Source organism: Ips typographus, linkage group LG6 (genome assembly GCF_016097725.1).
Source record: "Ips typographus isolate SLU linkage group LG6, UJ_Ityp_2.0, whole genome shotgun sequence".
NCBI classification, from domain to species: Eukaryota; Metazoa; Arthropoda; class Insecta; order Coleoptera; family Curculionidae; genus Ips; species Ips typographus.
The window spans coordinates 10,197,398-10,223,520 of NC_138427.1; the positions used below are offsets into that span (position 1 = coordinate 10,197,398).

Consider the following 26,123-nt stretch of genomic DNA (forward strand, 5'->3'; position numbering starts at 1 on the left):
ATACACGTCATGTGAGTTTGCTACTCTGTGTTAGCACTCACCATACAGTCAATTTTACAGGGTGTCCCTGAAAGGTCTTTACAATGCTCTGCCGTAGTTAGCTGGGGTCAAAATAAAGCGATTTAGCCATATTTGCCTTAATACAAAACTTGATAATATCAGAGTTACAGGGCGGCAAAGTTAAAATTTAAAAATCAATTTTTAATCGTAGTTTAAATTAGAAATCAGAGGGTTTTTCGAGATGGGGAATTCATATCTGCCAACGATTTTTACAACGGTAAATCACTTTTGAGTATAAAGGCGTATTTGCCTATTGTGCCTAAAACAGTCTACATCAGAAGTAGCTCTCTTAGACTTTTCATGGACACCCTGTATAAGGAATAATTCTGAGATGAACATATATGGATTGGGCCTGCCTATAGGACATAGATATCAATTTATTTAACAACTATAACCTTCCGGAATGTAGTTTGTACAATTGTTATTTGTATTTCCATAAAGAGTTACACCCTTCCACTCCCAATCAAAGCATCCATCCTCCGCACACAAAATGAATACTGGAACTGCCCCACTCAGAGTGTTTCCAAAAATATTTTCGAGTGTTAAATTGTAAATTGGAACATTGTTAGCCGGAATTCCGTCTTGGGGCTGCCCGGATGGAAGATTCCGGTAATTTTGCTGAACGTTGATCCCATAATTTTTGCAATCTAAAAAATGTCTGGTTTAGAAAAATTTTTGAAGCTGAGTGGATAATGCCACTAACCCAACATTGTAATGTTTCTAAAAACGATGTTTTTGATTAAACCCTCTCCACCATCAACGTGGGTTTTGACGTGAATACCATTTTCTGACATGGTAAGGATGGAGTTTTCCACCACAACATTTTCGACTGTGGAAGCTGCAACGCTTAGTGAAAATCCGTGACTTCCGTGACAAAACATATTTCTTATAGTTACGTTGTTCGCTACAATGTAACAATAAATTATTTTTTCCTATAGTTATAGTTTTAAAAATTGTTACCAGAGTTAAACACAATGCAATCGTCTTGATTATAAACTTGGCTGTCTTCAATAACAATATTTGTGCTACTACTGATACCAAAGCCATCGGTGTTGTGACCAAACTTATTTTCAGGAGCAACACCCTGTGTATGTGGAATTTACTTTTCTGGTCATCACTTTGTTTAAATGTATTCAACAACAAACCTCATCGCCGTCTAAGTTATCAATCTTCCAGTTTTTAAGTGTAAGATTTTCTGAACTTGATATCATGGTGCAACCCACAGGACAGTTTTTTAAGTTGATCCTTTCAAAAATTGAATTTGTCGCCTTTATTCTAAAAAATTTGGGTTTGGTTACGGTGCCCCATGTGCCTTGGCCGTCCCACCATAGCTCACCCTGTCCATTTAGTACTGAACCTAAACATTATTATTTATTAAAACAGTTTTGATTCAACAATCTGGTAAAGGGCAGTAAAATACCTTCTTCACCTTTCACCAAAACATTTTTTCCAGTAATCTTAACCATCGGTCCACTCCATTCATAAAACTCAAAAGTCGTAGTGCCTCTAAAAGTGAGAGTGGATCCTTCCTGCAAATCTATTGCTAGTTGTTTACCTCCGGGAACTGTAATTCCATCAATCACAATATCAGTACAACTATTTACAATATCGTCAACTTCTTCATAATTTCTGATTATACATTGCTCTTCTGTGTTAACTGCTACTAGCAAAACAAATAGAACAAAATAATGAAGAAACATGTTTAGTTAGTATTCAATTAATTATGGACGATCGAAGTGATCTTTCGTACGGAAAACTGATAGCACTTAAGTAGCTAGTTTGCGTCACAAACTTATATCTATACCAGATTACTATAGAATGTTTGGTGGTCACATGACTGGAAACTGTAAAAATTATTTGCTTAAACTTGTGCCAAAGCCATTGTGACGTACTAAATTATTATGCGTGTTGCCCACGTATTCTAGTGACGAATGTACCTGACCACTGTTTTGGTGCTGTGTCGTTTTAATTGCAGGATAAATATTTGGATCATGTTTCGTTCAGATTAAGTGAACGTTTTGATTATTGTTAAGTAGTTCGCAGGAATAAGAATCATTTTGTTATTAACAATAGCCACACTATGGAAAGGTGTTTGAAAGAAGGTCACTACCTAAAAAATATTTACAGAGGACATCCTAGCAAAATCAGAGTTGGGTATTATTCTTGGCGTTACTATAACATATTGCCTTTATTTGGCCAAAATATTTTCAATCATTAGGCTTGCTATAGTAAATGATATGACGACGGAATTACGTGTCACAAGCAAGTTATGATAGTTGTTTTTATGATTTTTTGCTCTATAAAACGTGACTGACGAAAGAAAGTGAGAATAATATTGCAGATTGTTGATAATCGGATTATAGTATAATAGGGACTTGGCTTGAATCAATCTGAATTAGAGATAAAACTTTTTCTTGAATTGTTTAGGATTAACAAAGATGTGCTTTAATCCAATTATAAATTTTATCTTAACTGCATTATAAATACTAAATGCACCAAAAAAATTTCAATAAAATGAAACACATTTTGAACATTTTCTAGTGTTAGTGATATTGGGAGATGAACGTCCTAGTTCCAATTTATTATTTACAACTGAATTTGAGGTCAAAAAACGCAATCATACAAAAATGTATCATTTAGCGTCCTCCATAAACGTATTTTGTCAACATCATGTGATATTATTTTCCGGTCGTTAATTGCGTTTGTTTTTTCGTTGTTTCAATTCAAACGTCTAAATCCACATCTTAAAATAGCATGCTGATTTTCCTCTATCTGGACGTCACATCTAAACGCCAGCATTACATAAAGTAGCCGGTGTTTTGTCCAAAATTTCAGTCCGCACTGGTTCCGCGACTGATTATCATCTCCCAAATTTTGATTTCAAAAGAAAAATGGCCTTTATGATGCCAGTAGTGAAAAACGATTGGGATATCTACAAATCCAGTCGGGCGCGAAAAACTTCCGAGTGCAATACCTCTTGCACTGGTCGTACACGGAAAATTTCGGAATGTGGCTCGGAAGGACCAGTCCTAGTGTCCAGTAGTAAAGTGAAAGTGCCTATGGCCAAACACCATTCAGTGCCAGATCGAATGCCTTCTAGAGCTTTTTCCAGACCCAGAACCAGTTCGGAACATTTACCCAACAGAGCCAAAGTTTCGGCAGAAAAGAGCGTGTCCGCATCAACGAGCAATATGAAACAGGCGAATCCTGGTGGTGGATGGTTGGACAAACTCAGGAACCTTATGAAGAACAAGAAACAAGCTGAAGAGGAACGTTCCAAATGATGAAGATGTTGATACTAGTGAAGAGTGTTGATCTGACACAGCGCCATCTAGACTGAAATACACAAATGTAAAGATATTGATGACTTGATGAGGGCAGCTTTCTTTATAATGTCAACAGAGTATCCACGCAATGATTCAGCAAAACTGGTGGTGACATCTATCGATCATTTTAGTAAACAGACATAAATCAATACAAAAAGGCGCAAACTTCTGCTACCAAACTTTAAATATTACAATCAACAAAAACATGTGCAATTTGTTTATGTTGCTTTATCATTATGATTGTATGTTTTAAACTGCACGTAAGCCATACTAAAGAAGATAATAGGCTAACCCGTGATTAGTTACAACTTAAAGCGAGTTTGAATCACCGTTCTTCCCCCTTCTCCGGGCATCATCAGACCCGACCTGACGTACACATAAAATTATTTCGGTTTAGCCGGAAGGTTCATTCTAGTAGAAGCACGGAACAGAGATAGAGCGCGCACGATCGTGAATAACCGTGGTGTTCGAATCAGAAAAAAAGTGTGTTTTACTTAACGGAATCAAAATAAACATTGAGTATGGCGTTTATGATGCCGGTAGTGAAGAACGACTGGGATATTTATAAGTCTAATCGTTCACGTCGAACTTCGGAATGTTCCAACACAAATTCCTGCCGTTCTAGAAAAGTCTCCGAATGCCGATCGGAGGGTCCAAGCAGCATGTCAACTTCACCGGGTTCAGATTTCTTAACATCTCCTCATCGCTCCGTTCCTGAGAAGATGTCTTCCAGACAGTACACCAGGTCGAATTCGACCAGTTACTCAAGAACCAGCTCTCAGAGCTTCCAAAGTCCCACGAAGAGCGCTTCTTCATCGCCACCCAAAAATAATTCTTCGACAAGTCTCAACAAGTTCCACAATCGGTTGTTGGACAAGTTGAAAAGAACCATGAAGAGTGGCAAGGACGATGAACGAACGAGTTCATGAGATAAGGAGCCGGTGAAACACGGAAAAACTGTTCCCTCCTAAGTTGTAGGGCGGGGTAAAGTTACCGTCCCCTTTTTCATTCTTCAAATCACAAAGGATGAGACGGTGATCCTGATGGTTTTTCCTTTGGCAACCGGGATCTGGCACCAATTATTAGCTTTACGTGCGTATTTGAGGTATTGCAACATTGTCGATATATGTCACCTGTGATATATGATGTAGCTTTTTCTATAATGTTTTTCAAGCGTTTGCAAACATATGTTAGGTGTTGTAAGTGATTGTAGATTAGCCGAAATCTAGTGTAACAACTGAAAGTAATATTTTATAAAGCAATCGTTCTAACAACAAACAATAATAATTATTGTCTTGAATGGGAGCCAAAACTTCGAATATCGATTACGCGAACATTCTAGAACGTTTCAACTTTTAGAGTTTGATAAAGTGAATTTATATAGCAGTGGCCAATTCACACACCTCAACTTATCTCTTGCATATTGATGTTTTAGTCTAGATTGTACTTACCTATTGTAGTCCAGCTGGATCCTGTGTATATAGATTAGTAGTATATGTACCTATATTTACTTGGAGTGACAAAATTGATATTTATTGGTGGCTTTATTTGAAAGTAAATAGTGTTAGTTCAAAATTCTTAGAACTTGTCACTCTGTGAATCTAAATTTTTGCCTCAGTTTTTTGAGGCGGTTTGACTTAATTTTGAAAGACTGGTTAGTTGGAGGATAATGATAACAGAATTTTTATTAAAAAGAATATTTTGCTTGTTAGATTTTTTAGTACATAGTTTACTCCTATATATAAAACTAAAATATTCTAAATCTACATGTAATTAAGATTAATATGGGCGTATTGCCACCGTACTTATAAAAATATATGAGGGACAATACAGTAAAATGGTGATGTTTTGTAACACCTTTAAAACAGCACCAAATCGAATTACTGCCCTCGTAGATTTTCTTGATAACACATTCCTAAACGTTTGAATTTGTTAATATTTTTTTATATCTCCCCGATTGCAATTTTTCTGAAATGTGTTAACATAAATAACACGTCTAATTTATTTAGATATAATACATATTTCTTAATGTGCAGTTTGTTAAAGTTTGTCAGTATACTATGATGGTTTAACTCAATAAACGACAGTGTTCTTGAATGTTTTTGTCTTTTTACTTATTCCTCCACCCAAATTTTCTGTCAAACGTAATGGGTTATTATCATTGCACTATTTGTTACAGTGGTAAACAGAAAAACAATGTAATCGATACTTGAGTGGGTAATTAAATGAGTCATTAAAACTGCGATAATATTACAAAAAAAAATGTAAAAAAACTATAATTCTCCTATATCCATCAAGTTTAATCTTTAAAATTTCAAGACTGATAACCAATTTACAGTCAATGTGTTTTTAAGAAGTTTTATGGAAATCTACATGTACCGGGTGACCCAATAAGACTGTTCCTCGACCATATCTCATAATCTCATTTTCTCAATATTTCAGGTTAGGAACGAGAATTTGAAAAACGGTTTTCACTAGCCTATTTGGATGTTATTTGGCTACTTTTTCATAAAGAAAAAGTCATATCATTCCATTTTATTTTTTTTAATTTTTTTTGGAATTTGAGTCATGGTGTCAAAAGTAGCCCTCTGGGCCTCTGACGCAGAAAGATTCAACTAAATTAACTATATTTTGGTTGATTCTTAGTGCCCAAGAAATGCTCTTTTTAACAATACCGAATTTGTTAATGTTGGTCAAACCGTTAAGAAGTTACAGCAGGTTATTGCAAAAACAATTGAACACCTCACGCCATCTTTGTTTTTGAAATAACAGAAATTTGTTTTTTACGAAAATGATAGATAAATTGGTTCGCTTTAAAAATGAGGAAAAAAAAACTCTAGTTTATTGCGCAAAATTTATAGAAAATGCAATTTAAAAATTTAAGATGGCAGTTCCGGCCTCTAGTAGTAATTTTTAGAACTTGAAAATGTTTTCCAGCAATTCTACATGGCCGATTTACCTAAAAAAATGTTTACCCCAAAATCATACGACGACCGGTTCCCCAGATATAGTCGAGGAACAGTCTTATTGGATCACCCGGTACAACATTTAGAAAAATCTATGCATAGTGGGTAGTTAGGGATTGGTCGAAAAAAGCAGCTTTCAGCTTGCTACTTTTTTGACCAATTACAAAGTGTTAACAGTAAATGCTGCACATGTTGATTTAAATTATTTATTATTTAATTATTGTCCTTCTTCTTTTAGATTTTTTAATCATGCTTCTTCTCCTATTTTTGTACTAGCTCTAATTTAGTGAGTCATCTTTGTAATAGCTCACAGAATGGAGAATGATAAGAATACAAAAACTCCGCATTTAGTGAAGTGTTTAGATAACGTTGTTACTCATTTCCACCATTATGAGCAAATTTTCCTACAAAACTGCAAATTCCTAGTGACATAGTTCTAAGTAGTAATTTAAAGCTGAAAATCTGCTTTCAAAACACTGAAACACCTCCAGCATAATATTATCGTTTCACATTAATAACACAAATCTCTTTCAAGTTACTCATTAATCAAGATTATGTTTAAATCCCTCACTAGCAAACCGTATAACAACGTATTTGAGTAATATGGTTTTAACTGTAACAAAGTGATTTTCCACTGGAAAATTATAATACTCATAAATTTTCTATAAACAAAAAATATTTTTGTAATTGCTGGAAATGTAGTAATTTGCGTCATTTTTGACCCATTTCAATAATATTATGTTGCTGTACGCAAAATCTACACAAATATGCGATAGGAATCTAATTCATTCATTCTCAAAACATTTACTGATCACGTGTGATCTACGAGGATTCCATGTATTTTATTATCAGTATGCCATTTCATTGCCTTACAGACATCAGCTTTTAGTCAGCCAACAAAGTACTAAGGTTTATTATACTTTATAAGTTTATAACTTAGCATTTCTGGTCCATTGATTGTATGTACTAGTAGGAACAAAGTTCCTCCGTGTTACGAAAACTGTGAATTATGGCTTTTATGATGCCGATAGTGAAACGCAACTGGGATTTGTTCAACAGTAAAAGACCGGTAAAATACACGAAACGTGAAAAAAAAGGAAGACAAAGTGAAGAACAAGTGTTTGACAACGACGACACCAGTTGGATGTCTTTTGACTCTGAACTGCCAAGTTTCTCCAGCAGATCATCCAAAAGAATGGGCTCCTTCAGGTCCACAAGGTCCAAAAGCGTTGCCTTCTCAAGAAGTAACTCCAGAAATAGTACTGGAACTCCTCATCCTATAACTGACAAGGAAATAACTAATAAACTAGATTAATATACTAGTCTAATTGTATATAAATGGGTGACAAGGTATTTTGATACAAACGCCAATACTCAGTAAAATGTTATTTATTTTAAATGTTAACGTTTGTGTCATTTATGATGTTCAGTACAATTTAGTTTGTAGTAACTTTATAACTCAAGACATTTAATAAAAAAATTTAAATAGATTGTTTGGCTTTTTTATCGTTTATCTGTGTTTTCTACAGGACCTCATCGTAAAACGGTAAATGCAAATTCTCATATTTTGGTTGGATTTTCTAAGCCTGAAGATACGTTTTAAACTGGCTAATTTGAATCTATAATTTATAGGTATAACTCTGGCATAACAATAGGTATTGTTTCTGCCCAGTGATAAGTAATAATAATCCCCTTTCTACTTGCTATAAGTAACCGGTTTTCTGCCTTTGTATAAATGTACCAAAAGAATACGTATCAGGATTTTTTGAATTTATATCAAAATTTCTTTAAGGTTTAATCATTTTTAACACTATTCTGGAGAAGTAATTAACTATTGCTATATCAAATTTTGAATTTAAAATATCCGACCTAAACTAATATGCTATAAATACTTCCTTTTGCTATTCAAACATTTTGATAGGAATATTCCTATATTTTTCATTTGCAAATATGTTGAATGTAAATGATTGCAAATCGATATGAAAAGTTTGGATTCCAAATCAGGTTTAGCGTATTTCTCCTTTTTTGCCGTTGGAAAGAAATCAGCGAGGTTATTGCCTTACATTTATAGGCACACATGCGGGTTTTGTTCTTACATTAAATAAGAAAAGGAATTTTTGATAATTAACATAACTGTGTCAACTATTAGCGTTGTTTGAAGAACAGCCACTGTTAAAATATTCCGCGCTTTTACTTTACATAACCCCCTAACATTTCATAAATTCGTACAATTTAAAAAAATAGTTTTATAGGTTGATGCTTTTCAGTGCAACGCATTTAGTTTCTTAATCAATAGTAATGCAGGTTTTTAACGTTCGACCTTCAACGCAAACAATCATGCAATAGTAATTAATTGATTTTTTTTATGAGTTATTCTCAACTATTTTTACGATACGATTCACTAAGGAATGGCACAAACAAGCGTTTTGCTCATACTTTTTAGCACAAAACGTTATAATTTATGTAATTTTTTCTGGGTAAATTCTAGTTTAGAAAATCCCATGAAAACATTTCGTTTTGGAATATGTTTGAATAATGAGTTGTGACGCATCAGTGTCATCAGCTAATGTTCAATATTGCGCAACTTTGAGTCAGGTAATTGGAAATGCAGGACAAATGGTGATAATTAATAGTATATTACATACTCAGGTGGAAAGTGTTTGATTTCTGTCGAGAAATTAGGTAGTTTTTACTTTATCTCGAAACAGAAATTAAACTTTCTACTGTGGTTCGTATACTATTTTATTTTCAACCATTTATCAAAATCTCATCGAACTTTAAATAAATCATTCAGTTGAAATATTGATTGCTAATAGACTCTAACAATAAGGTAGTATTAGGACGGTAAACATGGCGGCCTGGAACGCCATTTTGTCTGTCATTTCTTGAAACTTCGTGAAATTTCCTTTAAAATGAGGTGCAAGTCCATATTTTTGCATCAGTGTATTCATCAAATTTTATGTAAAACAATCATCAAACAAACCTAACTTTATGAGTATTTTTGTAAATAATAAAAACCTGGTCCAAATAAATAATTAGCATTTTATGATAAACTGAATATTTACGAGTCCATTTGGTCACATAAAATAAAATTCTATTTAATATGAAAATATATACGACTCCTCATTTAAAAGGCCATTAAAGCCAATTAGTAAATATTTTATAACAAACTGAAATTTCCATATATTTGCTATACCTATGCAAGCGCCTAGCCTATTACTATTTATAGATTAAGGTGGAAAATTAGATTATCGATTAATTATAGATACAAACATCATGTTTAACATAAGAAAGGTCATTGGTAAATGTATATATTTATAACTTGGGTTGTGTTTTATTTATGCTTGCACTTGATAGGAATTAGGGGAGATTTGTGTAAAGTGGTTTATGTTATAATATAATAACATAAAATAAGGAAACTTTTGAGTTGTGGTAGAAATTTCTAAGTCTCATTTTATGACGCATAGTCTAACAGTAAAAATTCAAGGTATAGCAAACGACCAACGTATTGCTTGTGCCTCCCCTGTTTCGAATGGAAAATTTCCAAACGATTAGAGGACTAAAGCTGGGTTTAGATAATGACTCTCTGATTGAAATTCATAATAATGCATATACAACCTAGTTTTGTACGTCCAGATGATCTATATTTAGATCCTGGCAGTCTGGTGGAAATTTCCTTTGCATGTTAAATAGCTATTGTAATTTAAACACATACTGCTGTGAGTGTTGTGGTGACTTTGCATACTTAATCCCACGTGTTTGTCATACTAGATAGTCCCACATACATTTTTGCCATAATTATTGAAAGTATTAATTGAATTAGTTTAGCAGGGAGATTCGACTCAAAATGTAGGTCAAGTTTTGTCTGTAAAAATTGTGGACTTTTGGGTTTTTCCGTATTTGAAACGAACGTAAAAATTGAACTTCTAAAAAGATAAAGCTGTTAAATATCAGAAGCGAGCTAGCTAATCGAAAATAGCCTGAAACTATAAATAAACCGTCATTACTCAGTCACTGTACACACACAGCAGACTCACCCAGTGTCATTACCTTTAGTGGCAATTTGTTAAAACTTGAAAATTTTCCACTGCCTTGGCAGTTTGCCGTTTTATCTTGCTTGGGAAAAAATATATGACATGAATCATTTACTTGGTCCTTACAAAGCATTAGTTTTTTTGGAAAAACTATTATATTTTTGTAAACCCTACATAATAATACGTGCCTTGGCAATGCTTATTGCCTTGACTAAAAGTAAAATAACAGGCTATTTTTTGTCTGCATTCGGTAACCGGTTAGATGTTAAATAACTAGTTTTAACCTGATTTTAAGTAACAATTTATTGGCGAACATTATATGCGACACGATCAATAAAAGTTAATCTTCTCAATAAATTTCAATTTAGATCTGAGATAGGGTATTAATTACAGTGCAACTGCACAATTGGAAAAAATATCCTTTCTCAGCTTACAGAAATGACTACTCTATTTTCTGGATATCGACCTCGTCCATGCCATTGTAATGCCAGCTGCGTGACAAACATTCTCAAGGAAAATAATGGAATTTACTGTATCGTGCCATTCAACTATCCTTGTTCTTTTTTTTCTGGATCAGAACTCAAGGAACTATCTTTAAATAATCAAGTATAATAATAAAATGAGAAAACCAAACCTTAAAAAAATATAGAATTGAACACAAAAAGCAAGTTAATTGTATAGATGTGTTTTAGTAAACCAAAAAGCTATTAATTAAAAACGTTGGATTTTGAGTATTTTTTTACAGTTTACAGGGTATCTATAAATTTATTTATGGATATCTTTTCCTTCTCCAATCATTCTTATAACATGAAAGTAATAATAAACATATAATTGCTCTGAATATGATCTCGTAGCAGTTTCTGAAAATTGGTTATCAATTCTCCTAAAATACACTTTAAGAAAGTCTTTGCATTACAACTTCTATACTATACTATACGAACACAAAAACAACTTCCTTTTTAACTATTTCAACACGTCCTACTTTTAACTCATATTATAATAACTTATTGCATGTTCTGATTAAAATCTTTGAATTAAATATCGCAGAAATCCAATTAACAAATCTTTTGTGTGAAGTGATAATTTCGTTGGTTATTGGTCAGTTAACATCTTTCGTCGTAATTTCCAACGTTTTTGCAATCGCAGCTCATCGATCTACGTTAATCATTGTTTTAATTGGCTTTCGTTTTGTTGTTTGTGCGTGTATCGGGGTGTGCAATCTAATTTAATAACAATCGGACGCAGTGCACCGTAACACACTGTTTACGACTGAAAAAAATACAAGAGGGAAGAAATGACATTAAATTGCATTAAACAAGCACAAAAGTGGTTTGATTGCTAAATGTGGTAATTGTAACAAGTTTCAACATAACCGTAACTTTCCTAAACGCACTTAAGAAAATGGAAAACAAAGTTAAATTTATAGTTATTTTTTAAACATACGTGGTTATTATGCATTTGCAGCTTCCAGCAACATATGTTGTAAAATGTTAATAACACTTTAAATTAATTGATCACTACAATCTTTATCACGACTTTAAAAAGCATGTATTATAGCGATCATTTTAAATGGCATGGTATGGTAAAGGTGCAGTCAATTTAGTACGCTATAATAGTATATTCAAATTGATTTTAATTAAAACATCATTCACTGTAGTCTAATTTAAACAATTTTAGTTACTGAAGGTTGTTTGCTATTTTGTTTGTGCTTTGTTAAGGTTTTAAGCAATGGAAAATGTCAACACAATTAAAAGAAAAAATAATGAAAATATCACAGCAGCACCTGTACTAAGACGATCAGCTAGTGCACTATACTATAGGCGTTCTGTGCCGTTTGTTGCATAATCATTTACCATGCGGAACCCAAACGTAATTTTCGCTTAAAAAATTGCCTCATTTCTTCACCCTACTACTAAAAATCATTACATATAAATTGGCTATGGGCCTATGATGATTCAGTACACCTCAATCAGTGATCAAACAGGCACCACCAAACCACTAAACATGAAAACTTTGGTAAGTAGTACTTTGCCCTTTAAAAACAGCAATTATAAGGTTTAATTTAATTCTTTATTAATAAATAATTAAAGACAGTAAACATTTATTATAATATGATTTAACATGGGCAGTATTGGCGTAAATCCAAACAATTCGTTGTTTGTGATTGGTCAAGAAAAAGCAGCAAGCTGAAAGCTGCTTTTCTTGACCAATCACAAACTATACCTACTGTGCTGATATTTACGCAAATGCTGCACAAATGAATTAATTTGATGGACTAAAATGTATTAAAACCCACTTTATTATACCTTAGTTTCTAACGTTTTTATTGATCAACTCACATAAATTGAGTGTTTTCACAAAAAGTGATAAGCGACTTAGTCATAGCTTTATCAAGATTTGATCAGTTTTTAAAGTGAGTAACTGAAAAAATCAAAAATTACTAATTTTTTTTTGTTATTTTGCTACATTAAACATTAAAAACAACTAAAGGCAGATATTTTAGTTATGTTATTACTGGCCGCACCCTAGAGGTTGTTGCACTTTACTGTGCCATTTCTTTCAATTACCAGTCACGAGCTAATAAAATGGCAAATTTTTACTTTCTCCAATTTAGCGACTGGAGAAAAATGCGCAGTTTTTTAGTCTATTGAATTTGCAATTAGATTTACAGCCGCTAGATTGAGCAACCATAATAAACAATCAATTTTCAGGTTGTTCTCTTCGCCCTCGTAGTAGTGGCTTTGGCTCACCCCGGTGGTAGTTATGGTGGTGGTGGTGATGGTGGCAAAGCTACCGAAGTAATCCACGGGGCTCCAGTGGTCACTGCAGTGTTCAAGAGCGCCGGACTTGGCCAATTCACCAACTATGCCCCTAAAATCGAGGGACCCCTCATCACCAGAGGAATCGGTCCTCATGTTGGAGGTGGTGAAAAAGGTCACTACTAAAGTCTGATGGAAAACAACTCTTCTTAGTTTAAGTTCCTTCTTGTTGTGATGATCTTAGGGTTAATAAATTATTTTCTACTATATACGCAGAGTTTTTTTCCTACATAAGGTTAATAAATTGACCTTCAGCAAAAATGTACTTCAAGCCACAATAATGCAAATTATTCCATACGCTGACAAATTCCATAAACAGCCTGATTACTAAAACGGAATTTCCGACTTTGCACTTGTATATTGCTTTGTTCTTTTGCTGTCTTGTTTATCCGGATTTATCGATAAATTAACTGAACCATAAACGGTATAGATATAGATAGGAGATCATTATAACGAATTAACCGGTTGTTCTTGATTAGTTCTTTTTAATCTGTATAGATCTACAGCAATCGATCTGATATTGATGATTTATTTTTTGTTTTTACTAAATTGAGTAAACTTTTCTTCTCCAGTTATTAACTGAGCAGATTAGATAATCAAACACACTAGGTAATTTATTTGCAGTTATCGCGTTACCCAACTTGTGTGTGTGCAAATAGTGTTGTTGAATGGAAAAACACTACACAACTGATTTATTGCCGATTACACATTTTATGAATGGGTGACAAGTATTGTCCTTTGAAGTGAGTGATAATTAATTTTGCATTGTGGTATTGGTCAAGACGAGTAATTTGATTGAACTAAATAAATAAGAGTACCTACTTAAAACATGATAGTAGTCAGAGCCATGAACCAGAGTGGGATGATCGTACATAATCAACTATTTTTTCAAATTGAAAATGGAAAGATTAATCTATTTGGGTGTGGGTAATGCCTTGCCTCTCATAGCTGTATACAATTTTTAAGTTTGTATAAACATTTTGAAATTTTCACTTTCCACATGCAATGTTTGTTTCCCATATAAACAGTAAAACCCGATGAGCCACACCCACTTGGCCAACGTCCTCAATGCACGCAAACTTTCCTGAGCCCTTTTCCAGACCAAAATTTCTCCCAGTGACGTCAAGGCTAGACTGGGGTTGCTGACGATGACGTCAAACTGGGGCCCAAAAGGCCTTGCAGAGGAAACGCAGTTTCGATTGCGACGCTTTTGGAAATGTTGTGTCGTCAGCTATTGATTTTCCCCGTTTCTCTTTTCTATATCCGCAGTTGGCGTATTGCCAAATGTGAAACTGTAACAATATCACAAATTTTTCCATCCTGGTACTGAATAGTTTCCGTCAACATGCGTTGTAGTAAATTGGTTAAGTTGGTTTATTAATATTATGGTTTTATTTTTAGAAATAGCCATTATAATAAGTAGAATAGCCATTATATAAAGATAATCTAATAAAAGTCAATACAAACAATTACCAACTATTAGATAGTATTTTAAATGATTTATATTTTGATTCTGAACCGTTCAGGAACTGATTTGAGCCATCTGCATAAATGGGACATGTGTTTCTGTATGCTCATTTATAGCACTATATAAAAATTCTCGTGCAAATGGTCCAAACCCATATTCAAAACAGTTCAGAATCAAAAACCCGAACAAAGCAATAGGAAAAGAAAGTCAATATTAAACTTATAAGTTGAAACATTGTGACCACCATTGAGGATTGTAACATTTGGAGTAGTATACGATTCTTCGATAGTTCAAATGAAGCAATTTTTTATTTTTTTTACCATTCTCAAAACGGTCTAAAATTTGTATGATTTGAGCAACACTCTGACACACCGTTTAATTAGAATTTGTCGGTCGGTGCTATTTGAAACTAATAATAACCGGAAACTGATACATTTTTCATATAAATAACCATTTTCCGTTAGAAGTTTCAATATTGACAAGCATCAAACGATAAACCTTGAACTTTGCGGTCTATTTCGGTACGCTCGTTCTTGAAAACATATATCATTCATGAATTGAGCGTGAAATTTTCTAATTTTGATTGTTCAAGCTAAAACAAAATAGTTTAATGAGATTCACACGTTTTATGATTAAGTACAAGCATATGTTTGGCATTAAAAGATATCCTGTGCTAGTATACACGTGCAGTTCATCCTTCTCAGCTAAATCTACAAGTATTTTCCATTGGAAAACTGGCACATTTTCATATTGAACCATCTCCTTTCAGCCATATAAACGACCTCCAATATTTCTCTAGAATTATTCGCTACGGCTGTTTGGCAAAAGATTATTGCTGCTAAACCTTTGGCGCTATAACCCAATGCTTACAGGCACCTACAATAAATTAAGTTATAATCATAACCCACTAGGATATAAAAATATTCAATTTTTCTAATTTATTTCTTAGGGTAAATTCTACTTTAGGAATAATTGAATTTTTAGGTACAATATAAATGACACATTACAATAAATTACTTATCTACATATAGCACTTCAATACTAGTAAAGATAAGTGGCATAAAGATCTTTATCACGTAATCATATCAACTTTTCATTAAAGGTAATTTAAAATAAATCAGTATTGTCAGTCAAAAAATAAAACAAAATTGTAAATTTAAATCTCTACGTCAAAACCCCCAAAATCGTATTGTATAATAAATATTAAAGGCGTCCCAGAAAAAATATTCGGCATGTCTGCAGTCACGTAGTCATGCCGTCTGTGGCCGATCAATATTTACCACACTTTACAACTTGTTTGGCCATTTAACCTGGCTTTAAAGATCATTATAGTCTGATCAAAAGACTAATGATTCACAAAATCGAAAAATAGAAAATGCACTGTTTGGATCGTTAACCACGTAGTTTATGGGGGTCAAACGTTAAATACAGAAACTAGGACAGTGGTTATTAGATTTTTCTAGAATAGTTTATAGTTAATCAATTGTTCAACATTCTTGGTAAATTCGGTACAAGAAACTTTGTTGATTTTTTAATTTTATAACATACATATCCTTACATTTTTAAGTTATCTAATTAATCTAGAAAAAATCATAAAATAGGTTTTGCGCCTTTGTAAGCCATACAAATACGATTACGTTGTAATCCGCATCAAACTGACTAGTTTAGGACGTCAATAAATGGCGCCAGTTGGACGCCGCAATTTTCTTGGCATATTATCAATTAAATTCGTTTATGTCGTATTTGTTTTCGTATTAAACATGTTATGGTCTGATTGCAAACATTTAAAGATTTTATCTACTTTTTACTCTCTAATAACACGACTATCAGTGGTCGCAAACATTTTACTATACTGTGACCAGCAAATTTAAACAAAGTATTTGTATTAATTTTGAACTCATCTCTAATACAGATTCCACAATTTATTAAAGTATTCTGAAAACTGCTGATTATTATTTAGATGAAAAATCTCAGTGTTCAACATACCTATGGAAAGGCTAGAAAAGCTTTAACACTAAATTAATAGCTGTCAACCACCTTTAACAGATTTGCTTGTATATAATTGAAATGGAGATTAAAATTAGCCCTACAAATCTAAAAATATGTTGTTTTTGACTAACCGCTGCAAGAATTGGTAGGTGGTTGATGTTTTTGTACCTAAATATAGTTGCTGATGCATGAAAACAACATTTTTGGCCAACACCCTATTATTTCCAGTACTATTTACGTACATACAGTATTGAAAAGCTATTTTGTAAAGGTTTTTAGCTCAGTCTTGATAAAAAGTGTAATTTTGGCATCCAGAAAGTTGTTGCATATACTGACCTCTGGGTGAAGTCACACTGAAGTAGACTTTATTTTTTCTATAGCAAACAAAATGTATTATAGTATAATTACTGGACTAAAAAATGTTATTTGCTAAAAACTACGAATTTTCAAATATATTCTATAATCAAATTTTTTTTTGCATATGATACAGTAATGTAATAACAAAACCTGTACTAAAAACACTTAATCACCTGCACGTATATTTATTATTCCATTATTATCTTGTACAGTAATAATTGGTTTTTAACGGCTATGACCAAATTTTATGGCAAATAAACGTGGATAAAATAAACCATATTTACAGGTATATGAAACATTTAACACAAATCTGAAATTATAGAGTGGATAAGTTATAAATTTTGTACACAAGACTTAGTGAAAATGAAGTCCAGATGTGCACCATTGTATGCAACAATTGCAATGGCAACAAGGCTTTTTCCTAACAACACACAAAGGTATATTCTGTATTGTAAGGCGAAAGCACATTTCTTCCTAATCAAATGTACAAGCAATTTTTTCGACTTACATTGTCTATAGTATTTTGGGGACAATAATAACCTGACTTTTAAGCTGTAGTAACATAAGCCATCTTTTTCCATTAGAATGAGTTAAAATTAGACGGACATTGCAAACACTCCAGGGTGCGTATTCTTGAAACGAGGGAAAGGAATAATCAAGAGAAAGACCTGTAGAATGTGACAGAAACCCGCCGTTGTCAGCGTCTTCTGTCACATTCATTAATGAAAATTCCGTTCCCTCCTTTCAAGAATTAGGCCCCAGTAAACACGGACGCCAAAATACGTTTATATTTCAAAATGATCAACTGTCACGAAGTTTCCATCTTTGTCAGAAGCAGAGATTTCCAATGAATAAGTATCCTAACTCTTCTTAATTTTCAAGAACATCTAAACACATTTCTAGCTAGATCAAAGATCCCTTTTTCAAAAATTACCCCTTTTTCCATTTAAAGTTTCTATGTATAAACTCTTTTAGTATAACTTTAATATTTTGCGTATGTATACCATATTTGAAACAATTTTTTTTAATTCAGACTCTTTATTAGTACCTAGCAAAAATGCTAATCACTTTGTTATAAACTAAAGTAGGCGCATCTATACCGAAAGTATAGTCGAGATGGTTGAAAGAAAAGTCGCTTATCAACAATTTGCCTTTGCATGATGATCCCATTTCACTACACAATTGATCAACATCAGTCTCGGCGGACAGCCAGTCGTTTTTACTGTAGAACAGATAGGTGGGAGCTGTCACTTTCGCCAAATCGTAACTGGGTGGAGTCAAAGAATCATACACTAGCATATTGGAAATGATTCCGTGGTCATATTGGCGGAAATACCCTGTACAGTGGACTTTTGATTCAAACAACTCACATTTTTATGAACAAAATTTCTTACCGGACTTAATTTCTTGGCCAAAATGCAGCAGTTGTTTAGTTGAAGCGCCCGCTGGTGTGTATTTGGTCATTAATGGCAACAAGGTGGTGTTCATTTGGTCCCTGCTAAATCCGCATAGAGCAAACAAAATGTTGGTGCAGAGGAATTGGGTTACTGAGTCTTCGGCACATAAGTCGTCAGAAACCACGTATTTGAAGAAGTCATCATTGGGAAAGAACTCGTTAATACCGATAATACTGGTAAGAGTCTGCAAGAGATTTGTTTCTATTAAGTTTTGAGTTTATACATAGTGAACTAATAAGTTACTTCTAAAGTTCCTGTCCAAAATGACAATATTTTAAGCAATGGACTGGTCATGTGACTCATATAAGAAATAGGAGCCAAACTAGCTTGAACTACAATTTTACTGTTGTATTCAGGATATTCAGACATTAGAGTGTAGTAGATGGTGGTTCCTTGCGAATGTCCGGCATAGTAAATCTGGAAATTATTCAATAAGTACCAGAATTGGAGATTTGGTTCAAACAGGAGCTTACAGAAGACACTCCAGTTTGTTCTAGAACATAATCAATAATAGCGGGAAGATCCCGAGTACCGATTTCATGAAAGGAAAAGTCCCAAAAGGCGTTATCTTCAGTTGTCAGGTTCACGTGTTGCCTGCTCCAGCTGTTTCCTCTGGCATTTCCTAGCCACACATCGTATCCTTCATCGGCCAACAAAAATGCTGCAAACATTTTATAAAGTACATAAAAATCGTATTTTAATTACACTGTATTTACATACACTTAATAGATAAATTTGAAGTTGGTGTATGTAAGCTGTGTATAAATAAACATTTTAGTTTAAAGCAAGATTTTCTGCACCCAATTGCCAAATCACTTGCTGTCAATAAAATTTTTAGTAAAACAATAGTAATAAGCAGGTTTTCGGTCAAATGAACATGCAACTAAATTTAAGTGAAAAATATTTGAAGGCGTCATAAAAAGTACTTCACGAATTATTTGCAAAACACTTTATACGTTCCTACTTTGCAGAAAATAATATAGGTATTTGGATAACCTTAAGTACTGATTAATATAACAATGTTTGTTTTTTAATTATCATTTTTAAAGTAGAAGTTTGCCTGTAACATCTGGAAGGTATGGCAAGTGCTTTCCAAAAAGTGGCAATAGCAATGCAATTTTTTCCAAATTTATCAAAAAACATCGAAATTAGTAAAAAAAATATTCACCCAAAGATTTTCCTGCTCCCATAACACACCAATCAGCAGACGATGCTAAAATGCCATGTTGCAAGTAAGCCACTTTTCCCAGGTTATTTCCGGAATTTCCACTTGGAATTCTATGCACAGTGAGAATGTATCCGTCTGAAGTTGTCACGTAATGAGTTTCGACAGGATATCCATTCGACTCCACTAGATATTCCTGATGATCAAACAAATGTTAGAAAAAAATCCATTCGTATAAAATAATCAAATAATATAAATACCACTGTGTAGTTAGCTTCATCTTCATCCAGAACTTGAACAGCCCTCAGAATATTCCCTAAAGTTTGGTCATCACTACTGGACAAGGAAGCTGCTCGGGAGCTTACAATAATAAAAGCAAAAAGGATTATAGCGACTTTCATTTTGGAATCCGAAATAACGAATCGAAAAAATCGGATTCGCTGTAGAATTGAGTTGAATAATGCGGGCGCCAACGTTTTATATTAACAATAAACAAGTTGGGCAAGTGACCACTTTAAAAATTACTTGATAATTGTTGATTACTTCAAACCACTTAAAAAAGCAGAAATTACAGTGCGTTGTTTGGTAGACACCTGTTTTGTAGCTGTCAGTAGTTGATGAAGTAGATTTACTTTTTGCTGCGCAAACATTACGAAGTAAAATACGTAAATGGTGAGAAAAGTAAAAAAAAATGTATTTGTTGATGATTATGTCCGTTAGCCTTTGTCCCTGAAATACTCAAGGCAAGTCCAAATGTCAATATCAAACCTAATAATAACACTTTTTAAAGTATATGACTATAAAACAACAGCAACATTCAAATTGAAAAAGTCGGTACAATTATTGAAGGAGAGATAATAAAAAATCATAAAATACTTTATTTGTTTCCATGTGGTAATGATGCTTTAACATACTTTTTAATAATTTACAAAGTATAGGTACATAAGATGTCTTGAATATTTACTACCAATAAAATCCTTCAGAAAATATGATTTTCTGCTAAAGCAGAAATGATGCCGTAACAAAAGGGTAGTGTCGTTGTACAAAGCAATTCAGCAAAATCATCTGAAGCTGTCTTTAACGGAGTTTTATGACTGCATAAAGATTTTCTACCTAGTCTTGAAAAGATGACCCATTCGGGCTCTAAAATGGGCAAGCCACTTACCCAGCATTTCAGAAACTGATAAAATAGAAACGCGTTTACACTACGTGAAGTTTTGGTTTTAAAAAATCTGTAAGTATTGGTAGAGTAAATCTTCGTTTAACATTTAACAAGTTTTTTTTTAATTCTGTTGTAGATTAGCTGTTTATAAAAGGAATTATAGACAATATGTATTCCTATTTATTTCTTTGTGAAGTGTACGCAGAGTATCATCCACTTGTATCATTTATTTTGTGGTATATGACGAAGATCACTGATTTGCTCTACTGCTGTTTGGTGATTATATGTTACTTTGAAATGTTCGTTACTTTCGATCAATTTAATGCAGTCGAAGGATTTGATTGTATTGATCGAGTTTTGTTCGCCTACGGACAATTTTGAAATATTTCTCTACATCTTTACTATACCTATACCTTTACATAACCGAGACTTTTAAATTGTTTATACGTTTTTTAATAAATACATGTTTAATATACAAGTTAGTATGGAAATTTCAAATCCTGCTCCAATTTTTTTGATGTCAATGAAAACATGCCACAAGACCAACAAAAAGAAGAGAAGAAACCTAACCACATTTAAATCGAAGATTATTGACAGTGACACTGACAGCAGCTCCAGCTGGTGCTTTATTTACTTTTTAGGAGATTATTGTTTTGATATTTAATAGTATTTTCATATTAGTGATCTTTTAGGATTAAACACTAGGAATAAAATAAATTCTTCAAAAAAATGAATCAAAGTGGAAGCGAATTTTACCCTATTATCAGTTCTATACAGAAAATGGCCCTTTATGAAACTAAATCGGTAATATATCCAGAGATGATACTGTACATATTCTCTTTATTAGCTTTGTACCTGATATTTTTTTATAGAAATATTATTTAGTGGGGTCTAATAATACTCAAACTCGGTTCCGAGTACTGAAAATTGATCGTACAGAACCAAAAGACTTGGAGATTTATGATGATAAAGTGGAATACTCAGCTGAAGAAATTGGTGATCTAGTCAACATGATTGAGTCAGGGAACAGAAAGTCTGGCAGTAGCGGTATATCTAGATACATATCAGCTTTTGGGATTGTTGGTATGACTGTAGATTAAATAGTAAATCATCATCTGAACTATTATGGGAATCATTAAAGGTTTTATACAATTTGTTGAGGGTTACTATATTATCCTCATAACTAAAAGAAGAAAAGTTGCTGTAATTGGTCATCATACCATTTATAAAATTGAAGATACAACTATGATTTATATTCCTCATGAATCTGTTAGAATTGTCCATCCAGATGAATCAAGATACTTGAAGATGTTTCAAAGTATTGATTTGGCTAGCAATTTTTACTTTAGGTTTGTCCTTAACTGTTAATACAAAACTGTTATTTAAAGCACTTAATTACAGTTACAGTTATGATTTAACTCATACTTTGCAACATAACTTAACAGAACCAAAACAGTTTATTGCCCGGGAACAGAATTTAAATAGTGACACAAATATCAGTCAAAATGATGATGACTCTAGTTTACTGACTGAAACTATGTTTCCACAAGGCAATGGAAACAAGGAAACTCAGTATTTTGGTGTTAGGGCACATTCACACAAGAAATTTGTTTGGAATCTACATTTACTTAGTGAAGGTAAAATAATTACATGTCTGTAGTGTATTAAGAGTCTTTTAAATTTTTTTTTTGCAATTTGTTAGCTTTAAAAGCAGACTTGCATCCTAATTGGATTATTTTTATTACTCATGGTTTTATTGGTCAAAGCAACATCAATGTTTTTGGTAGACCTTTGTATTTAACTTTGATTGCAAGAAGGTAAGTAAACTGTTGAGCAACAATTTAGTTTGTATAAATAGAAACATGAATTCATTGATTGATGCACTTAAATTTAAAATTGAAAGTGATCACATCAGTTTACTTAAGAGGTTACTATTTTGTTATTAGATCCAGTAAATATGCTGGAACTAGATTTCTTAAGAGAGGAGCGAATTTTCAAGGCGACGTTGCCAACGAAGTTGAAACAGAACAAATCGTGCATGATTCTGGATTGTCTTCATTTAATAATGGTCACTTTACGTCCTTTGTTCAAATGCGTGGATCAATTCCAGGTATTTTCTCAATAATTCTTCATGTAGGACAGCTTAATTGTCATAGTAAATGTTTTAACATACATTTGATGATTATCAAACAACTTTCTCATTAGGTCATTGGAAACAGGAAATGGGTAAAATGGTAGGAAAACCCGCGATAACAATGGACTTTTACGATCCTTTTGCGGAAACAGCAGGAGCGCATTTCAATGAACTCTTAAAAAGATACGGCGCCCCAATTGTAATTTTGAATTTAGTAAAAAAACGCGAGCGTAAGCCACAAGAGTCGATGTTGAGCCATCAACTTAACACGGCCGTTAAATATTTAAACCAATTTCTGCCGGTCGAACATCAAATTGTTTACAAAACTTTCGACATGGCTAGAAAAAACAAAAGTACTTCCAACGTCATGGAACTGCTGGCTGGTATTGCAAAGAATGCCGTGTCCAAAGTTGGTTTTTTTCATAATCAGCGTACTTATTACAACCAGAAACCTCACACTGTTATAGGACGTTCCGATCAAAAGTTATGGAACAGGCAAACTGGAATTGTTCGAACCAATTGCGTTGATTGTTTAGATCGTACGAATACAGCCCAATTTGCTATTGGTAAGCTTATTTTGCGTTAACTGCTAGCAAATTTTAAAAAATCACGAAATTGTAGGAAAGTGTGCTCTAGGATATCAACTTTGCGCCTTAGGAGTTATTGATACACCTAAACTCGAATTTGACACTGACTGCGTGCGAATGTTGGAGTCTTTGTACGAAGACCATGGAGATACTTTAGCATTGCAATATGGCGGCTCCCAATTGGTGCACAGAATCAAAACTTACAGGAAAACAGCTCCGTGGACCTCGCAAGGCAACGATATCATGCAAACGTTGAGTCGATACTACAGTAACACATTTTCGGACGCTGAAAAGCAGAATGCTATAAATTTGTTTTTGGGCTTGTTCAAACCGGTTGAAAGTCAACCCCAAATTTGGGATTACGCCAGCGATTATTATTTCCATCACAAGCCAAATATATTTACTTTGAAATCATTGACGCAATGGTGGGATAAGGGTGTTTTTAATTGTCTCCCTTATGCTTATAACGATGTGACTAAGGCTTGTTTTGAACTCGTTCAGGTACATTCTAATGATGTTGAGATGATTGATTCTTATGTTGATTACTATAGGTAAGACATTACTTTTATTATCAAATTTGGAAGAAAACTACTTTCAGTATAACAAAACTTTTAGGCCGAACGAACTGAATATGTTGTCCGACGTTTTCGCTTTGCAAATAAGCAGTTCAGTTGACTTTATGCCGGTGTGCACTGTGGACTGTAGTCCTTTTGCCGTTAGGACAAGACCGGATAAACGAAGAGAAGAGGTTCTACTCAAGGGAAACGCCGCTAAAAGTCCATCCGTAACAGGCCAAAGTTCTACTAGTTCAGCTGCCTCTAGTACAAGGTAAGTGTTGTGCTAACAATTTCAAGTTACACACTGTTGCTGGACACCCTGTAAAGTCTTACCAAATATGGGGCTTATCCTGAAAAGTACTCAGATTATGTTCAACGTACAACGGCATTTGAATGATAGATACAAACCTGCTAATATGGCTCAATTCAAGATTGAACAGTGTTTTATGCATTTTCTGGAAAAATCGATATTTCTTTGGACACATGACGTTAATTAAGAAACGCCTCTAGGTAATAGACAACAAGTCTACTACCTTTCTTACTATGTAAGAAAAAAAAGTTAAAATTATTAGTAAAGTGGCTGTAATTCAATACTTTTCTTTTTTTGCGCACGTTCTTGTTCCACTTTCATTGTCTTTAGCCACCCTGTATGGTCTTATTAGTCATAGGGTTGCTTCAAAAATTATGTAAAAGATAATATTGGATCTACACCCAACTAAAATGATACATAAAAAGCTGCTGCCATATAATTCGAGCTTGAGCACTGTAATGTCATCTTTTTTGGATAAATCAATATTCATCAACTACGACTACTTGAAAATGTCACTTTTTTGCACGCACTTCTTTCAGACCTTGTATAAGGCAGTTAGAGTGCATTAAAGCAAAAGTTTTTTACATCAGTAAAGAGCCAATAAACCAAGCTTAATGTGGTACAAACCGCATTAAAATCTGTTGATTCGTTTCAGAATGGCGTAGTTTTAAAAATGACCCAAAACCATCACTGTCCCGGTTGACGTGGTGAGCAGTTTATATTATTTAAACCAGCAACAACTCCACAGTATTAAAATTATATTTGTCTTCCAGTTCCAGTAGTAATGAGGACTCATCAGACGATGAGGATAGTCTGAATTCTGACGGGTCTCCAGACACATTCTCAAAAGACTCTAGTCCAGAGCCGATCACCTTCAAGTCATTATTTCCGTCCACAGAAGAGGTTTACGGTTTTTGCATCAAACAACCATCAAAGGAAGATATATTAACATATAAAAAGTAACACCGCAAAAATGTACTGTCCCAAAGTTACTATACATTTTTTTGCAGATATGTATTGACTGGTAAACGTGCAAATGGTACCACAGTAAGCGCATTCACACCCAGTAATACTGTAATTAAACCTTTGTCAGTATTTTCAAATGATGATGCCTATCAAGTAAAGGTTCCTACAGTCAGTCAAAAATCTATAGAAATATATCAGAATTATGTTAATTTGGGTAAATATGGACCTAAAGCCCCAAAACCTGCAGATATGGCTGTGTATATTAGATATGCTAGTCTCAAGTAGTTTTATTTATAAAAAAATGCTTTAAGAAATATTATAAACTGTACATCATTGTTTTACTGTTTGTTGATGCCCAAACAGGCAATTAATAGGTCTGTTCCTAGAGAGAATCTCCAACTATTAATCAAAGAATTAGATATTCCAACTCAGGAAACAGTAAATGTCAAGTTTCATTGGAATTCTCACGTGACTATGACGTTTTCTGACTTGTGGCCAATGGATGTAACTATGGCCGCATTCGTTTTCAAGCTCCATGGAGCGAGCAGAGCGTTTTTGACGTCACAATGACGTAATTTGACAGTTGGTTAAATAATGCTTTTGCTAAATTTCGTCATCGTGACGTCAAAAACGCGCTGCTCGCTTCATGGAGCTTGAAAACGAATGAGGCCTATTTCTCTGATTACTACAATGAATGATTACTAGTTGGAGATTTTCTGCAAACAGACCTAATATAATATTCTTTAAAAAGGATCACAGAAAAAAA

General features: G+C 33.6%; 6 protein-coding genes across 6 annotated transcripts; 4 read left to right on the plus strand and 2 right to left on the minus strand.

Annotated features, from left to right (window-relative positions):
• Positions 1 to 419: 419 nt before the first annotated feature.
• Positions 420 to 1,830, minus strand: LOC145730885 (polygalacturonase-like). The gene is made up of 5 exons (XM_081982390.1): positions 1,481 to 1,830; positions 1,206 to 1,417; positions 1,021 to 1,144; positions 764 to 964; positions 420 to 707 (listed from the first exon to the last, which is right to left on the minus strand). Exons 1-5 carry the CDS (start codon positions 1,758 to 1,760, stop codon positions 442 to 444), a joined length of 1,083 nt encoding a protein of 360 aa, XP_081838516.1. The 5' UTR covers positions 1,761 to 1,830; the 3' UTR covers positions 420 to 441.
• Positions 1,831 to 2,874: 1,044 nt separating this feature from the next.
• On the plus strand, positions 2,875 to 3,435 carry LOC145730891 (uncharacterized). Its single transcript, XM_081982396.1, has one exon. The coding sequence runs from the start codon at positions 2,952 to 2,954 to the stop codon at positions 3,342 to 3,344; it is 393 nt and encodes a 130-aa protein (XP_081838522.1). The 5' UTR covers positions 2,875 to 2,951; the 3' UTR covers positions 3,345 to 3,435.
• A 143-nt stretch (positions 3,436 to 3,578) lies between these two features.
• Positions 3,579 to 5,483, plus strand: LOC145730890 (uncharacterized). The gene has a single exon (XM_081982395.1). The coding sequence runs from the start codon at positions 3,908 to 3,910 to the stop codon at positions 4,313 to 4,315; it is 408 nt and encodes a 135-aa protein (XP_081838521.1). The 5' UTR covers positions 3,579 to 3,907; the 3' UTR covers positions 4,316 to 5,483.
• Positions 5,484 to 12,243: 6,760 nt separating this feature from the next.
• LOC145731315 (uncharacterized) lies at positions 12,244 to 13,414 on the plus strand. The gene is made up of 2 exons (XM_081983038.1): positions 12,244 to 12,402; positions 13,098 to 13,414. The coding sequence occupies exons 1-2, from the start codon at positions 12,334 to 12,336 to the stop codon at positions 13,329 to 13,331; spliced, it is 303 nt and encodes a 100-aa protein (XP_081839164.1). The 5' UTR covers positions 12,244 to 12,333; the 3' UTR covers positions 13,332 to 13,414.
• A 4,623-nt stretch (positions 13,415 to 18,037) lies between these two features.
• LOC145731312 (lipase 3-like) lies at positions 18,038 to 20,131 on the minus strand. The gene is made up of 6 exons (XM_081983035.1): positions 19,902 to 20,131; positions 19,645 to 19,837; positions 18,950 to 19,137; positions 18,720 to 18,893; positions 18,414 to 18,660; positions 18,038 to 18,356 (listed from the first exon to the last, which is right to left on the minus strand). Exons 1-6 carry the CDS (start codon positions 20,040 to 20,042, stop codon positions 18,061 to 18,063), a joined length of 1,239 nt encoding a protein of 412 aa, XP_081839161.1. The 5' UTR covers positions 20,043 to 20,131; the 3' UTR covers positions 18,038 to 18,060.
• Positions 20,132 to 21,397: 1,266 nt separating this feature from the next.
• FIG4 (polyphosphoinositide phosphatase FIG4) lies at positions 21,398 to 25,692 on the plus strand. Its single transcript, XM_081983034.1, has 11 exons — positions 21,398 to 21,607; positions 21,676 to 21,886; positions 21,945 to 22,152; positions 22,205 to 22,440; positions 22,506 to 22,620; positions 22,750 to 22,913; positions 23,009 to 23,503; positions 23,559 to 24,075; positions 24,140 to 24,352; positions 25,165 to 25,350; positions 25,402 to 25,692. Exons 1-11 carry the CDS (start codon positions 21,533 to 21,535, stop codon positions 25,640 to 25,642), a joined length of 2,661 nt encoding a protein of 886 aa, XP_081839160.1. The 5' UTR covers positions 21,398 to 21,532; the 3' UTR covers positions 25,643 to 25,692.
• Positions 25,693 to 26,123: the final 431 nt, after the last annotated feature.